At 39.3% G+C, this 18,067-nt stretch overlaps 1 protein-coding gene across 1 annotated transcript; it reads left to right on the forward strand.

The window, feature by feature from the left end:
• Positions 1-1,338: 1,338 nt before the first annotated feature.
• On the forward strand, positions 1,339-11,112 carry LOC140137329 (spliceosome RNA helicase DDX39B-like). Its single transcript, XM_072158972.1, has 7 exons — positions 1,339-1,383; positions 1,765-1,990; positions 2,682-2,809; positions 6,680-6,962; positions 8,075-8,199; positions 9,280-9,366; positions 11,008-11,112. The coding sequence occupies exons 2-7, from the start codon at positions 1,768-1,770 to the stop codon at positions 11,110-11,112; spliced, it is 951 nt and encodes a 316-aa protein (XP_072015073.1). The 5' UTR covers positions 1,339-1,383; positions 1,765-1,767.
• The last annotated feature ends 6,955 nt before the right edge of the window (positions 11,113-18,067 follow it).

An 18,067-nucleotide genomic window follows, 5' to 3' on the forward strand; every position in this document is an offset into this window, starting at 1 on the left:
AACGATTTTCAGATGATAACATCATGGCGCAATGCGTGTGTAAGAGATGCAGTTTTGTAAGTGTGATGATGGGGTTGACAATTTAAACTTTGAAGTACGTTGCTGGGATAGGGGTGTGAGGTGTGTGTGGGGGTGGGAGGGGGTGTAAACATGTATCCATGACAATTAACATTATTAAAACTTTTACGCATGTACGTTGCCAGAGGTGTGATGATGGGGGGAGGTGTTGACATGTATCAACAATAAACACATTTACATATGTTGCCGGTCTATACCGGGTCGGTTATAGGGGTGAGATAATTTGTGTGGGGGTTGTTAAGTCATCTATAGGCTTATGATATTATTGTGATAGTATGTCCCCTATGCCTTGCTCATCTTCCCCCTCTCCTCCCCTCTCTCTCTCTCTCCCTCTCTCTCCCCCTCTCTTTCTTTGCCTTTCTTTCTTTTTCCCCATTTATTTTTGGACAGATTCAAGGGGTGTTTCACACCCGTAACACCCCCCCCCCCTGCGTACGCCAATGGTGGGTGCATATAACAGTGATGCTAAGCTGAGGGTTACTGTTACAAATAGTATCCTCTCGGAAACAGCTTCCACACTCTTGAGACATCTGTGAATCCGGGCTGTGAATGTGCTTGGACATGACCGGACCTGCTGAATACCCCCCGGTATTATTATAAAAATCCAGTTCCTATCGTCTGACCAAAGTTCATCAGTTTGGCTTAGTGTAATGAGACGATGTTCTTGAACTGCTGTCTGTTCAATTAAAGGAGTATTTCGTGATCCTAGCATCCACTTTTTATGACATTTTTTAGTACATATCGACGAAAAAAGCATATTCCCAAAATTTCAGTTGATTCCGATTTTGCGTTTGTGAGTTATGTATGATTATGTGTGTATTACATGTACACTGCTCCATAGACAATACGTTGTAATTTCGTTCTGGTGCACCAGAACGAAATTCAAATTTCGCGATATCTTTGCTAAACGAATTAATCTGCAAGAAATATGTTGTACATAAACATTATGTAGCCAGAGTATTACAGTGATATAAAAATCTCAACTTTTTTGAGAAAAGTGGGGGGATATTAAAACGTTTAGCGACGTTTTCACGTATTTTTGTGGGAGCTGAGAGTACACTAGTACCAGACGACCTATCGAATTGCATTCTGAATACGACTACGAGAAAATGTCCTTCTGGTATCAGACAATGTGGGATGCTCTATTATTAGTGGTGCGCGCCCTTACATTGTCCTGAGTGATTTGTCCTACAAGCTCTCCACAACGAAAACCAAATTACAATCATGAGCTAGTAAATTTGAACCCGATTTATTCTCTCTTTTCATGTTTTACATCAAAACATACTTGCCAGGCAAATCCATCAGGTATTTATAAACAGTTATAATTATAAATCTTGATTATTGATCTCAGAAATAGTGGAACGGTGAGTCAAATCAAATGCGATTATCATATTAAATTTTAAGCTTACCTCACGTAATCATAGTCATACAAACTTAATGAATCAATCTAGCCTTGGGCTTTCAGTTTCCCACACGTTTGAATGGAAATTGGATTGCGCACTTTCCCAATGTTTGGAGAGCACATTTTCTTCAATATTTTGACAAGTTGGTGTAACATTCGTAATTTTGTGGTTTTGACGGTTTGTTTAGTGACATAGGAACACAAATCGGCTTGGAACGAGACAAGATAACAACATAAGAACAGCAATTATGATTATTTTTATTACCCATTTTAATAAAACCCAGCCAATGGCAGAGCCATCTGAAGAGACAATAGGAGGTGATGTCTCCATAGAAGGAGATGGTGTCTCCACAGGGGGAGATGATGTACTATCAGTCACAGAGAAGACAATGAAGACGGGGGAGGCCATAGGCACTGACATCTCAGCTGACACTACCTTTCAAGATTTGCTGCTGAAGCCTGAACTTTTAAAAGCAATCCAAGAGCGTGGTTTTGAACGTCCAACAGAAGGTAAATCCTCTTGCTAATATTGCTAATAGAAGGTATGCAATACGACGTCACTCATGACAGAGTCTCCCTCATTTAAATAAAATTCTGCCCTCCATAAGGTACCACAGGTCAATTTGCATGATACTACAATAAAACAGGTGATAGGTATGAATGGTTGTGGAATCAAACTAGAGACTTGTCCCTCTGACAGTCATCTTAGAACTGTCCCCCAACATGGCTGCCATTTCAATTGTTAATGTTATACCATTTTGGCTGCAGATGATATCAATGTCAGAAAATTGTTAATCATACATTTTGTTACCTACTTGGGAGTACATGTATATGATTGAATTCAATTATATAGTGTTCTGGTGGTGACAGCTCAGGAAAATTGGAAAGAGAATTTTCATTGTTAAACTTTTGTTTTCAAATTTCCTTTACTTTCTTTTAATTTCAGCCTGTATTTGGCCTTATTTTTAGCACACCATCCATGTTTCACTTGCTTTTTCTTATCTTATTTTTTCAATTAAATCATGTTCAGATGTTTTCATGGATGTTCAAGTCATTCTCTTACCTGACTTTGTCATAATCTGCAACAGAGGACATTTAAAGAGATAGGATAATATTTAAAGCTGAATGGATTTGCAGGAAGAAAACAAATTTGACCACCATACATTCATGTGTTTGTAACATTTTGTTTGTACATTTTCAGTGCAACGTAAATGCATTCCTCCCATCATCAGTGGTAAAGACGTACTGTGTGAAGTCAAAAGTGGTACGGGTAAGAGCACTGCGATAACATTGGCAACCCTGCAGAATTTGACACCAGAAGATGGCAAGGTAATAAAGCAGTGTGAGAAAATCTTAAGGTGTCATCTTATGTGTTCTATCCATTACCAGATATGAAAAGATTAGATCCTAAATATGCAACCATTATTATGTTTTGATATCAAACTCATGGACGAAGAATAGAGCACGAAGTTCGATGGACTTGCAACTCTGTTCATCGATGTGAGGTCAGTGATCGTCACGCTTGCAACATGTGGACGTAGGTGACTGGCAGCAGCATTTTTCTTTAATTAGCATAAGTCTCCACAGCACTACGCATATTTTTTTACGTAGCTTTTAACACTATCGTGGTGGCAGCAGCATTTTTCTTTACTCTTCCAATATGGCGCCGCCCATGAATCAATTTGGTGCCTGTTAGCTGTTGGCGACACCATCGGATGCCATTTAAGCGCAGGGTAATACACAGGGAAAGCCGACGCTGTCGCCACTTTTTTGTATTGCGCTAGTATATGAGTTGCAATGGCCTGTCAAACTTGGGTGGTAGCTGCATTATGGGTACCGTCAAGTATTGGTATGGTCATGTGAGGCTATGTTTGATTGCCACTCATACAGTATAACATTCAGCTATTAAACAGGAAGATCCGTGGCATCTTGGAGAAACGTCAACAGCACAACAGAAGACGGTTTAGGCGTCCTGCAGCTACTAACCATGATAACGAAAACCTTCCCTCCACAGTCGTTAATTTATCATCCTCCTCTCTTTCCTCTGCTGAATTGGATCTTCTCTCCAAGGGCCTCAAGTTCTGTCCCACCCCTCCAGAGGTTAACCAGGTAGAACTCAGTCAGGATCTCACTCAATACTATCGTCGACACGCTCACGGGAGTTTTTCCTTGATGAGCCAGCATCTGAACCTGAGCCTTTTCGCAAGAAAAGCAGTTGGGTCCCTCCCAAGAACAGGGTTCCAGCCATGGAGACATACGTGCAGGTTGTTAGTTCCCAAGTTAACAATTCTGCCAATTCTTCCCACAGGACACATGACAACTTACCCGTGAGGAACGCCAGGCACTCAAGTCTCTCAGAACCAGGACTGACATCATCATCAAGCCTGCTGATAAAGGATCTGCTGTGGTTGTCATGGATCGCCAAAAGTACATCGATGAGACCATGAAGCACCTCAACAATCGTACTAACTATGCTCTTGTTGATTCTGATCCTACTGACTCTTTCTCTCAACAGATACAGACCACCCTGGATGACATGCATGCTCGTGATGAATTAACCGACAAAGCCCATGCATTTCTTTCTCCTACAGATTCTAAAGCTGCTCGATTTTATCTCCTCCCCAAGATCCACAAGCCCGGGAATCCTGGTCGACCCATTGTATCCGTAATGGTTCCCCACTGAGAACATATCTCTCACGTTGACCACTTCATTAAACCCCTTGTTTCACAGACTCCGTCATACATACACGACACCCGGACTTTCTCAGGAAGCTTGAAGCCATCACGGACCAGATCCCCAGCACTGCCATCATTGGCACTTGTGATGTGTCATCCCTGTATACTAATATCCCATTCAGTGAAGGAATTGCAGCTACCTGTGAAGCGCTGTCTAGAAGTGACCACACCAGTCCCCCCATTGATGATCTGAAGACCCTCATGAATCATGTACTAACTAAGAACAATTTCACCTTCATGGGAGAACACTATTTACAGGTATTTGGGACATCGATGGGGACCCATGGCACCGTCGTTCGCCTGCCTCTTCATGTCTAGGCTTGAAGAGCAGATGTTGGATGCTGCCCCTTGTCGTCCATGGATTTGGTGGAGGTACATTGACGATGTGTTTTTCATCTGGACCAGAGAAGAAGACAGCCTTCACACTTTCCTTGACCATGTCAATTCCTTCCACAGAACTATTAAATTCACTTCTGAACTTTCTCACTACCAGGTTAACTTCTTGGATGTCACCATCAGAAAGGAAAATGACTCCCTTGTCACAGATCTCTACACCAAGCCCACAGACAGTCACCAGTATCTACACTCTTCCAGTTGCCATCCCCAACATTGTAAAAGTGGTATAGCATACAGCCAAGCTCTCCGCCTCCGCCGCATTTGTACTAAAGATTCTGACTTTTCACAGCATGCTAGGGACCTCAAGAGGAACCTTACAACTAGGGGACACAGCGCACACAAAGTGCAGCAGGCCATCAACAAGGTCAAATCTCTTCCCAGGTCAGATGTACTGAAGCAGAAGCCCAGAAGCCAAGACACCAATACCAGAGTCCCTCTTGTGGTCACTTTTCATCCTAACCTCCCTCCTCTCCGCAGCATCACTAATGACAATCACCATATACTTCAAACCTCAGATCGCCTACAACGAAGCGGTTCCCGATAACCCCATCCTGGCCTACAGACGCCCCCGCAATCTTAGAGATCTTCTTGTGAGAGCTGAAGTCCCCCTCTTTCTGATACTATTCCTTCCACACAACAGGGTACTGTCACATGTGATTCCAGGTGTGTTGTTTGCAAGGACCATATCCAAGAAGGGGATTCTGTCACCAGTAATTCCAACAATTCCTCCCACAGGATCAGGGGCACATCACCTGCACCACATCTAATGTAGTGTATCTCATTTCTTGCAGAGTTTGTGGTATACAGTATGTGGGAGAAACCAAGAATGCACTTAAGAAGCGGTTTTATGGACACCGGTCCACAGTCAACACCAAGAAGCTTGACACCCCTGTTGGTGATCACTTTAACCTCCCCAACCACTCTATCTCCTTCAGGGATTGCGTCTTTAGGTAACCGTCCTGACACCGTCCGTGCCAGCAGGGAGAAATTCTGGATGAAGCGCCTCACGCACCATCCAGCCACATGGTCTCAACATCCAAGAGGGAACCGATCTCCTTTGTTTTCCTTATCATAATTTTCCATCCCCCCCCCCCCAATTTTTTTCTTCCTATTTTGTTATTTATATTTTCCATCCACTTTATTATTTTAGTTTTTATTTCCCTTTTACTTCCATCATCATGTATTATGTTTTTGTAGTTTTTTTTTTACCACACATTTTCATTTTTCTATTCAGCCCATTGTCTTCATTCATTTCCTTATCCCTCTCATCTCCATTCATGACATCCCACTTCCTGCCCCAATTGATAGTTCCCAGGAACCACTTATGTCTTCTATTGTCTTGCTAATTTCCTTTTCCTTTATGTCCATGTCACTATATATATGCATGTTTGTGTGTTGTCTTGTCACTTTGCCTTTAATAAAGATCCTGCTAGGATCGAAAGCTCAGGCCCCTAAACTTTGAAATTCAGCTATTATAATATATTTCCAAGATTCAATCGCCCCATGGTGGAGGCATCCCAATTGACACCTTGCATCGAAAACTGTGACGTTTCTAGTTATATAATGGATCGACCCGCTTGGACACATTTTGACTCACAAAATCCAAACAAAACAACTTTCAGCCCTAATATTTAATAAGAAAAATATGGGCTTCACTGGTATCAAAATCTCCATTTTGATGGTGAAAAAGTGGGGATGGGACTGTAGATTGAAATATGGGCCTTTAAACTTGATAACAATTGTCAGAATTTCTGTCCACAGACCAAAACAATTCCATAGGACCAGGTCTGTCATCCTGGTAATCCGTGCGCAAAAGGGGGCAAGGAGGCATGAAAACATCCAAATTTGCTCCTAATCAGACTCCATTCGGGGGAACTGAACAACCTGCCCACTCCCCCCCCCCTCCCCACTTTCAATGTGCTTTCATTGGGAGCAAATTTGGAATTGGAAACTTGCAAAATTAAAAAACAAGCAAATAATGTTGGGAATAATTCTTGTTGTGCACAAAATTAATCGCATATTAACAGTAAATAACTTCTTCTTATCTCTGTTTTGTTTTTTTAACAGATTTCCATGATTGTTATTTGTCATTCCCGTGCAAAAGCCAACCAAATTGCACAGGATGTCAGACATTTCACCAAATATCTGTATACCTCTCCACTTAAAATGGGAGTGTTTTGTGGTGGCCGCAGTGCTAAGGGTGATAAGCAGAAACTGAAGCATACCTGTCCACATATTGTGATTGGAACATTGAGAAGAACAATGCTGTTACTTCGAGATAAAGCTTTGAACCTGAAGGATGTAACACAGTTTGTTGTCAATGAATGTGTCCCATTACTAGAGCAGAATGGTTAGTATGTTCTTGTTTTGTTATTTTTTATATATTCAGGATGTTTCAAAATGAAGGGTATGTGTGAATTGTGGAATTTTGTGAATTATTATGAAATCACCATCACAGCAACAACCATGCTTCTAAAGTTGTAGTATAACAGTGTTCTCTTGGTTATTAAAGTGAAAAAGTGTGTATGAAAGATTTAACTTTTGTTCACAACACATTTAAGTTAGTTGCCTGAGATTTTTTGATTTAAGCTACAACCTACAGAGTGATCTACTTTATTGATCAACTTTGCACCTTTTGACTGGATAAAAGGCGCAAGGGCGATCATAGATGATTGATTAAAGGGGTCAAGGTGATCAACAAACTGGACCACTCTTGTTGACAATATTGTAGCTTAAACAACCAACAATATCAGATGAGCAACTTTTATGTGTTTTAGACAAAACTTCATTTATTTGATTACTCTGACTCTGGCAAATGTCGGGCTGGCAACATTCCTATCGAGCAGGTAACTTTCATAAGTTACCTGCACGACTGGCTATTGGCCAAAAAAGTATACCCCTTGGCCCAGGCCTATCAAAAGTGGCGCATAAAGAACATATAGTTCAAAAAATAAGCCAGGGATTTCAAACAAATTGCCTCTTGGAGAGGGTAGGGTGTCTGTCTTTGTTGGTTTGTTGTCTTTCCTTATCTTTGTTGGTCCATTCTTTATTTGTTGGTTTTTCTCACACCATTTCTATCAACAATTAATAACAATAAAACAGATCTCACAAATGCTTCACTTGATTTCAACCAAATTTCAATCAAATCAAGTGATATTTATTACCGCATTTGATTTGCATGTAATTAGTATAGAGTATTTATGCAATATGACATCACTCATGACAGAGTCATCCTCATTGAAATAAAATCTGACCTCCGAAAGGTACCACAGGAAAATTTGTATGATAATACAATAAAACAGGTGATAGGTATGACTGGTTGTGGAATTGAACTCGAGGCCTGTCCTTCTGTCACCTTAGAACTGTTCCCCAACATTGCTGCCATTTCAATTGTTATACTGTTTCGGTTGGTTTATTGCATTACACTCTATTCTTGTCTTTATTCCTTATTGTCATATTCAGCTACAAAACAAGACTTGGAAGAAATATACAGAAACACAGCCCATGAAAAGCAAGTTGTGATGTTTAGCAGGAGGCTGGTAGACAGGGTCAGACCTCTATGCAGGTGGTTTTTCAAGTTACAAGAGGTAAAACTATAAAGCTGACAAGTGCTGAATAACAGGGTTTGACATTTGAGGTGATCAAGAAAGAGTATCTTCCTGTAAGCTCTCCTAAACTTCTTCATCAGAGTGATGAGTGGCTCACTTACAATTTTTAAAACTCAGTTATGTTCAATTGAAATCATTCTACTGACAGCTTTCCTAAGAGTGGTGTGTAGGCAGCGAGCATAATGTTGGTCAAAAATCCAGTTACTCCCACACGAAACAAAGCTATATTGCTGTCGGGGTAACTGGGTAGCTGTCCAAGATTCTTCTTTCTGCGGTGTGTAGCTCACCTACAATTTTTAAGCCACAGATATGCTCAATTAAAAAATCACTACCCTGACAACTCCTCTAAATATCCTAAGCAGAGTGATGTATTTGCTCACCTCTAATTTCTAAAACTCATGCAATGTTCAATTTAATTCACTTTCTCCTTACAGCTATGTCAGTATGGAGTTTTCAATTTCCACAAAGGATGGTTCTGCAACAGTAAAACGCCAAATGTTTTTGCAGTCAACTTTGTAATGTAATGTTGTCCAAATTCTACAACACACAAAGAGTCAGACAACTGTTGTGGCGATGATGAAAGTGTTTGGTATTTTACTGTTGCAGAACCATCCGTCATGGAAATCAAAAACTCCTTAATAATCATCAGGAGGCAGTGGTTTTGAGAACAGGATGCTCAAACCGACAAGTATCCTTGTCAAACATGTTCAGTAGCTATCACTAGTGTATCAGTCGAAATTTAAAATTAATTGACTTAACCAACCAAACTTCAAAATGATTCTACTTATTAGGACAAATGCACTGGAAAATTTGCAATATCATAATGCTTAATGTGTCAAAATTAACCTATGCAAGTTTTGGACTGAAAACGGCCAAAAGGAAAAAGTGCAACGCATATTATGGCTAATTTGATTGCACCCAAATGTTTTTGTCTGCTTTTAACATGCCTATGGCATCTGATTTGGTGTTTGTGTTTGTGTTTGTTTGTTTGTTAGTCTGTTTGTGTGAATATCAGTTAACATGAAGCTGATTTTCTATATTTTCTACCTCCTTTTTAAGTCTATTGAGATGTGCATTGATGTTGATGAACCAGAGACAGGATATGTAACCAAGAAAGCACCTGAGAAGGATTCACAGGAAAATATGGTAAATTCTGCCAAATAATATCAATATACTGTAGATATGACTGAATAAGCTATATAGGCAGACATTTTATGGTCAAGATATGCACACAAACCTATAACCACTTGACATGTGACATCATTGCCCGGCAGTATGCACACGAATTATGGCAATTTCCATTGTTCTTTGCCCGGCAGTGTGCGTACATGTATTTAAAATCGCTCACCACATTTCATATAGTACAAGGAAGCCATTGAACAGTGTAGCGGTTCGTTCAAGCATACCGACAGACCAGTCCCTCACCTTTGTTGATAAACAATGATGTCAAGTGGTCTAAAGGTTTATTCACATCAGTTTGCATGCAGGCCTTAAAACCTAAGGAAAGGTTTCCACCAAAGACACTTTTTTTTAATTAAAGATGCTAAACACTTAAACATAATAGACATGAGATATTTTATTAAATATCTAACTTCATTTTTTAAAGTTTGCATATTATCTTTGCATTTTTGGCTTTTATCCAACTCAAATGTCCTGGACATCAAATATGAAGTGTCTAGCAGATTGAATAAAAAAGTGTTTTGGGGGAAACCTTCCCAATTGTTCATGCATGATTCTCTTGAGGGATGCAGCTTTATAAACTAAGTAACTAACTATCCACCTCAAAAAGCAAGAATATGAAAGATACTGTGTTAAATTTTTGCTCTTTACAAATCATGAGTGTGAATTTGAATAACAAAACTCTGAAGTAATGATAATAGTATTTGTGCGAAGGCCCAAAGAGAAAAGTTAGTTTCTGGTCTCATGGGAGGTTAAAATACAATGCAGTATGTGGGTTTCTTTCTTGTTTTCTTTCCTGAATGATTTTCAAATACATTTCAGACATTCTGATGATTTTGCTTGATAAATTGAAAACCAAAATGTTGTCTTATATCTGCATCATGTAATGAATGTATGCGAGTAACTAGATACGAATCCTTTTTTTGCCTAACCAACCCAAAGTGTACATATAAACAAATTTCCAGCTGGTACACAATCCAACTGAGGCAGGGTTTTCTTTACGCTTTTTCCTGTAGGGGTAAAAACCCCTCATGTCTAAATTTTTTTTACCCTTTCATGATGTTTAACATATATGTAAAAAGCATTTGAGGAGGCAAAGTAGGTAGCTGAAGGGGTAAAAATGACACTTTTAAGCGTAAAGAAAACCCTGGCGTATGGTATCTGATTTGCAGTGGCGTAGATTTCTTTTTGACATTGGGGGGGATGGGGTTGAAAAAAATGCTAAAGTATATTGAATCCAGCACCTTTTGGCGACAGAATAAGTTTATGGTACAAATGCGCATGAAGCGTGTGAAAATTTTTGCTATTTTGAAGCTAAACTGATGAAATATGGTGCAAAGGTGGAATAATTGCACGCGAAGCACGTGAAAATTTGCACTTTTGGGGCTGAAATGGGCAAATATGAGGTTAATTTGGTCAGAAACCCATATTCAGGCGTCAACATTGGGGGATGATTGTATGGACCATCCCCCCTGGCAAAATATTTTTGTTTTTAATGCTACGGCGCCCACCGAGATCTACACCTATGCTGATTTGGTGTGTGTTTTCCATCTGTCTGTGTGAATATCAGTTTATATACATTTGATGTATTTTCATTTATCATTTTAGCCTGTTGAGATGTACATTAATGTTGATGAACTAGAAACAGGAGATGAAACCAAGAAAGCGTCGGAGAAGGATTCAGAGGAAAATATGGTAAATTCTGCCAAATAATATCAACACGCAGTAGCTATGACTAAATTGCTAACATGGATAATGTACATTGTATGGTCAAGTTAGACACGCGTACATGTAAACATAGGTTTGTTCACATCAGTCTGCATACCTTCCTGTGTGATTATCTTGAACGATGCATCTGTGCAAAGTAACTATCCGTCATACACCACATAATGATAAATGTGTTATCTTTAGCGAATAAAGGTATTGTTTTTAGCTACTATCGTGCATGTATCGTCTCATATAACACAAGCCACATTATTATTTGAAGTAGAACAACAATCTATCAAGCTTGATTAGTCTGGGTTGATCTGAGGGTTTAGTCTGTGACCATAAACATGTTAAGGGATGACTTCAAAACTTAACCACCGACTCTCTGGCAGAACCAGTGGTTTAGCTGCATTCTATCAAGCTTGATTAGTTTGGGTTGATCTGAGGGTTTAGTCTGTGACCATAAACAGGTTTATAGGGGATGGCTTCAAAACCCAACCACCAGCACTCTGGCAGAACCAGTGGTTTAGCTGCATTCTATCAAGCTTGATTAGTTTGGGTTGATCTGAGGGTTTAGTCTGTGACCATAAACAGGTTTATAGGGGATGGCTTCAAAACCCAACCACCAGCACTCTGGCAGAACCAGTGGTTTAGCTGCATTCTATCAAGCTTGATTAGTTGGGTTGATCTGAGGGTTTAGTCTGTGACCATAGACAGGTTTATAGGGGATGGCTTCAAAACCCAACCACCAGCACTCTGGCAGAACCAGTGGTTTAGCTGCATTCTATCAAGCTTGATTAGTTTGGGTTGATCTGAGGGTTTAGTCTGTGACCATAAACAGGTTTATAGGGGATGGCTTCAAAACCCAACCACCAGCACTCTGGCAGAACCAGTGGTTTAGCTGCATTCTATCAAGCTTGATTAGTTGGGTTGATCTGAGGGTTTAGTCTGTGACCATAGACAGGTTTATAAGGGATGACTTCAAAACCCAACCACCAGCACTCTGGCAGAACCAGTGGTTTAGCTGCATTCTATCAAGCTTGATTAGTTTGGGTTGATCTGAGGGTTTAGTCTGTGACCATAAACAGGTTTATAAGGGATGACTTCAAAACCCAACCACCAGCACTCTGGCAGAACCAGTGGTTTAGCTGCATTCTATCAAGCTTGATTAGTCTGGGTTGATCTGAGGGTTTAGTCTGTGACCATAGACAGGTTTATAGGTGCATTCTATTCTCAACAATAAAAACCACGCCAATGGCCAGTTCTGCCAGGATGCTGGCAGTCGACCTGTGGTTGGGTTTGAAGTCACCCCTAAATACACTGACTACTAAACATTAAGTGCACATGGTTGGGTATATTGCACAGAGGTTAAATTTGCAGAAAATAACACTCTTTATACAATGGATAATCATTTTAAAACAGAATGATGCATTTGACGTGTATGAGAAAGTCATCGCAGATACAACAGTGTCAGAAGTGAAAGCCACAGAAGTTGTTGCAGATGCCTTGGCAGCAGATGAGCTCTCGGACGTCTCCTCAGATGAACTCTCAGATGTTTCAGACTTGGATACCATGGCTCAAACTCACAGTACTACTTTCCAAGATTTAAAGTTGAAACCTGAACTCATCGAAGCAGTTGCAAAAATTGGTTTTAAACATCCCACTGAAGGTGAGATTCAAGTGTTATTTATTTCAAGCCATAATGTACCATCTTATAATATGAAATTGGTTACCTGATTTTGTGACACATTTGTAATGTTTACACATGTCCAAACTTACACCTTAATGGAATCAGCCAAATTTGTTGTGTTTGTAGGTCAACAGGGCAAAGTTCAACATGACTTTATGTCCTCTTATAGAACTGCAAAAAAACGGCCAAAATAACCAGTGGGATTTCTTTCACTTTACCTTGTTATTTCAGTTTAGTGTGTGTTGTTTACACTTGTTACAGTCATGGTCTCTTTTGATTCCCAGGGGGCAGTTTGGTACCAAACTTTGGGAACTAACAACTGAATTTTGGGCAGCATGTGGGCTTTTGAACTGAAATTTCAACATATTTTTTGGGTCTAGTGAAATTGTCAGACTTTTACTTAAGGTGAGGCTAAAGAACTGGAGCATGATCCAAATGTGGGTCTGAAGAAACTGCCAGAGAGCCTGAAAAGGGGACCCTCGACTGCTGCACATACCCATACCACCTTCACATTGTTTACTCCTAAGATGGGTCCCAGAAAAGCAAGTTCTAATAAAAGGGCTCAATCAATCCAATTTCATATCAAACTTGGGAACAGCTGCACAATGGGAACTTTCAAGTAATGATGGTGTTGAAGCTCACATTGAGCATGTTGAGGTCTAAAGGTCATTGATGTCAACTTGTAAAATTAGCTGAAAATGGAAAACAATTGTCTTAAATGAATATTTGCTATGGTGGTGTTCACTACCCATATCTTTAGATTTTGTACTTCTGTTACCAAAAGTACCGGTAATAGCAAAAACAGGTGGTCGTGAAAGCAGTTGAGACTTGTGGTTGGAGAATCGCCTTGTCTATGTTGTTACTCTTTGTGTGTGTTGTCTGTCATATTGATTTTTCATCATGGACTGTAGACTATGCCATAGTCGATTTTTGATAAATAAAAACATGTTATTAATCATGATGAAAGCATTCAGTTGAACTCAAAATTATACTCATATTTATTACATCAAAATACTAGTATAAAATTGTTATGAAAAAGTTTATATAATTATATTAGTGACAGTAAAAGTAAAGTATACGTAGGCTAATATTATTGAATGCAACATCATAATGTAAAGCCAAGAATTTTCTGCTTTACAAATGCTAAATTCCGCTTTTCTCCGCTTTGTAATTTTAGCACAAGAATCTTACCTTTACTGTAGTCGCCCTTCAACGTCCCCATTCAAAAAACCCGCGATCATTGCGATGTTGCATAGTTGGGATGGGTGATTGGGTATCATGGCTGCAATGGGAGGTAGGACAGGCGTTGTACGGTAAATCTATGATGGATTTTACTTTATTTTGATGAATTTTGAAGACCCAGTTCATTTAGTATTTTATTTATTTCTTTTCAATTGTTTTTTGCCGACTCTGCAAACTTGGGCCATGATTCGGAGAATACAGCAGAAGTTGAGAGTAGCTCAACACAGTATGGAGCATGCTCGGGATCACAAAAAGAGACGGGAAAACAAATGAGTGGATCAGAAGCATGACACAGGTCACCGATGTCATCCAGACTATGAAACAAAAGAAGTGGTCTTGGGCTGGTCACCTTGCTAGAACATCAGATGGACGATGGACCAAACTGGTTACAGAATGGATGCCTAGAAATGGCACTAGGAACCAAGGAAGGCAGAAAGTTAGATGGAGGGATGAATTACAAAATGTCTTGATGTAACCTGGATGAGAAAGACATGGGATAAATTAGAATGGCATCACCTTGGAGAGGCCTTCACCCTGCAGCAGAGATGCCAGTGACTCATTGCCAAAAAATCTGAAAATTGGCGAAGCGTAACGAGCGAAGCGAGTGGAGCTCTCGCGTCATACGGCATGGGGTCCAGGGGCCCGCTTAAGGGCCCCTGGTGGGGTCCAGGGGCAAAGGCCCGGTTGGGGTTGAGGGGGCGAAGCCCCTCAAAGCCAGAGGGTTTCTACACATTTTACATTGCAGGAGACACCATTTCTGAGGGTAAAATTACATTCAAATGGATTAAAAAATACGGTTATTTCGAGAAAACAAGCCTAGATAACAGCCTTGAAGACTATCTATTATACATGTAATATTCTTCAAGGCTTGCTTTCTCAAAATTATACCATAAAATATGCAAATTAGGTACCTAAGCCCAGGCAACTTTAGGGTGCATACCAGTAAATAGCTCCCATTGACTTTCTGTACAAACAGGGTCCAGGAAAACGTCATTTTCTTGACTCCAGAGCGACTCAGTTCTTCAAAACTTACCCTTTCTGCAAGTCGAAGGTCAGATGAAGTCATCTATTGTAGAAATTATATACGGAGTCCAGCATTTTTTTCCACTTTTTCCATTTTTTTGCCGACTAGATCACCCTATAGCCCATACAGCGTACGCCACCTTACGAATAGCTTGGTGTTTCTGAAATGTAACACATTTTGAAAGTTTAGCCAAACTGTAATAAAAAGTCAGATCCTGCTCATTTTTCACAGACAATCTATTTCCCAGGCCTAAATGAGGATTAAATATGAATCAGGGCCTAATAGTTGGGTTTTAAGCCTTTTCTAATGGATTTAATTCAGTCGTATTGCATGTTTCCTCGTTTGAAACACTGATTTTTTTCTCCCAGGGTGTAGGAGACTTGTATTTACTGGTGTGCACTCTTTAGCAGAATTAGCACCCCAAAAGGCAATTTTTAACATAAAAACCTGTTTTAGACTTTTTTTTGAAAAAATGCTTCCTTCATCCCAAAAAATCATAATATACAACTTTATCTAACTTTGTAAAATAAAATTGGCAATTTTTTCAAGTAGCAGTATTTCTATGGTTTCCAACCTTGAATAACAAGTAATTTAGGGCCTATAACTTGCTTTTTTGGCCAAAAATATTTTTTGAAAATTTAAAAAAAAAGTTTTTTTTTTTTTTTTTTTTAGAAAATCAGATTTTTTTGGGGAGAAATACTAAAAAAATCGGAATTCCGATTAAAATAGGAAGATTGGCATCTCTGCTGCAGTGGGTCAACGATGGCTTAGGATGATGATGACTAGGCCAAAAAATGGCATCATGACATTCCAACATGTTTGTCTTTTCTTCTGACATCAAATCCAGTCCTGTTGATAGGTCTCTTAATTGATTACTGTATCAGAAATGTGTTTTTTTTTGGAGTCAAAAATTTCTTGACATGCATGTCCAATCACTTTTCCATAATTCAATTTGCAGGTTTATTTTTTGTTCCTTTTCAGTTCAATGCAAAACCATTCCTCCCATCATCAATAATAAACATTTATTGTGTGAAGCCAAGGGTGGATTGGGGCAGAATGTGGCACTTGTACTGGCAACACTGCAGACTTTTACACCAGAAGATGGCAAGGCAAGTAGTAAATGAAAATTATATGGAGATCTCTGGGTTGATAGGATGAACAAATTTTAATCTTTACCCAGAGCAGTCGGTGCACATAAACAATTTTTAACAGCATCTTCCGCTCCTCTCCAGTGTGCCTCTGTGGCTCAATTGGCAGAGTGTTGTGCTAGTAATACAAAGGTCGCTAGTTTGAATCCGGCCTGATGCACTGGGTTTTTTTCAACATTTATGTGCGCTGGCTGCTCTGGGTAAAGATTAAAATTTGTTCAAGTAGTAATTGGTTGGTCTCTATGATGTATATTCCATACACTCAAATAACAACCACTGGTGCTGGGGGGCAAGAAAAAACCCCAAATTACAAACAAAAACAAAAATGTCTACTTTTTGTGGTAATTTTGTGCAAAATTTGTTGATTTTGCCCCCCTCCCCCCCAAAAAAATTCACTTTTCCCCCACCATGCCCCCCCCCCAAATTCCTGCTGCCGCCACTGATAACAACCAGCAACAACAACAAAAATACTCATATTGCTTTCAAATATGTTTGCTTAGTGTAGGATTCTGTAATTGACTGATGCCCAAGAAAATGGACAAAATAATTCCCTTGTGCTATATTCACTTGTGTTGTTTTGTGCAGAGCTTTTAGGTTTAACCACTTTAAAAGTGACTTTTGTTACTCTTAGCTATCCCTGCTAGAGGCTCTTTGTCTTCTTCTCCTGTTTTTGCACACCAATGGGGCTTTTGGATTCCTCATCTTGCCTTTTAAGTCATGTTTAATTGCTGGTCAATTCTTCCCCATGAAAATGTTTTAACATTAAAATGCTTTTAATATTGTGCAATCATTGTATGTGCGTTTACTGTATGTTTAATGTTTTTATCTGGCAAATACAATGAAATGAAATGTATTCATACTAAACCATCCTCTCTTATATACATAACACTTTTATATATTTCTCTATGTTATTTGGATGTGTTTACACATGTTCTAACTTGCACCTAAATGGAATCAGCCAAATTTGTTGTGTTTGTGGGTCAACAGAGCAAAGTTCGACATAAAGTCATAATTCATGATTATGACTTTATGTCCTCCCATAGAACTGCATGTTAAACGGCCTAAGGGGCTGTGCAATAATTATGAGTAAAATTTCCAAACGGCTTGCCAAAAATCGCTTGCCCCCCTCTCTGCCCGCCAAAAATCACTCCCCCCCCCCTCGGACCGCAAAAAAAAAAGCCTTTTAGGCGTTTTATTAAAAGGCGCCCATGAATGTGTGCCAAAAATCGCTTGCCCACCCCCCACCCCCTATCGGCTCACCAAAAATTTCTTGCCCCCCCTCCCAATTTTACCCTCCCCCAGGGCTCATAATTATTGCACAGCCCCTAAATAACTAGTAGGGTTTCTTTCACTTTACCTTGTTATTTCAGTGCAAAATTGACAGAAACCCTTCCCGAAAATTATTACTGTACTGACGCTGAGTATAGTCCCACCCCGCTTTTGGGTGAACATTTTTCAAAATTGGGGGTGGGACTATACTCAATTTCAAAAAATTTAAAAAAAAAAAAAAAATGTAAGTTTTTTATTTTTTAGGTTTAGAGTGTCCCAGGACCTAGACCTAAATGCTAGGATCATTCATGGTTGACCTAAAAAAAAAAAAAAAAAAAAAAATTTCAAGATATTTTGTATTTTTAATATGAAAATTGATAATTTGTATTCATGTCATAGTCTATTAATGATTTCAAAATGCATTGAATTTGAATGCATTTTGAAATCATTAATAGATTATGACATGAAGACCAAGTATCAATTTTCATATTAAAAATACAAAACATTTTTTTTTTTTTTTTTAGGTCAACCATGAATGATCCTAGCATTTAGGTCTAGGTCCTGTGACACTCCAAAGCCGAATTTGTT

The sequence above is a fragment of the Amphiura filiformis genome, chromosome 17 (assembly GCF_039555335.1).
Source record: "Amphiura filiformis chromosome 17, Afil_fr2py, whole genome shotgun sequence".
Taxonomy (NCBI): domain Eukaryota; kingdom Metazoa; phylum Echinodermata; class Ophiuroidea; order Amphilepidida; family Amphiuridae; genus Amphiura; species Amphiura filiformis.

Excerpts from the sequence above, each read along its gene's own strand:
- LOC140137329 (XM_072158972.1), top strand. The coding sequence starts at position 1,768 with ATGGCAGAGCCATCTGAAGAGACAATAGGAGGTGATGTCTCCATAGAA. Across the intron at positions 2,810-6,679 it reads TGACACCAGAAGATGGCAAG|ATTTCCATGATTGTTATTTG; the intron begins GTAATAAAGCAG and ends TTTTTTTAACAG. Across the intron at positions 9,367-11,007 it reads AGGATTCACAGGAAAATATG|CCTGTTGAGATGTACATTAA; the intron begins GTAAATTCTGCC and ends TTATCATTTTAG.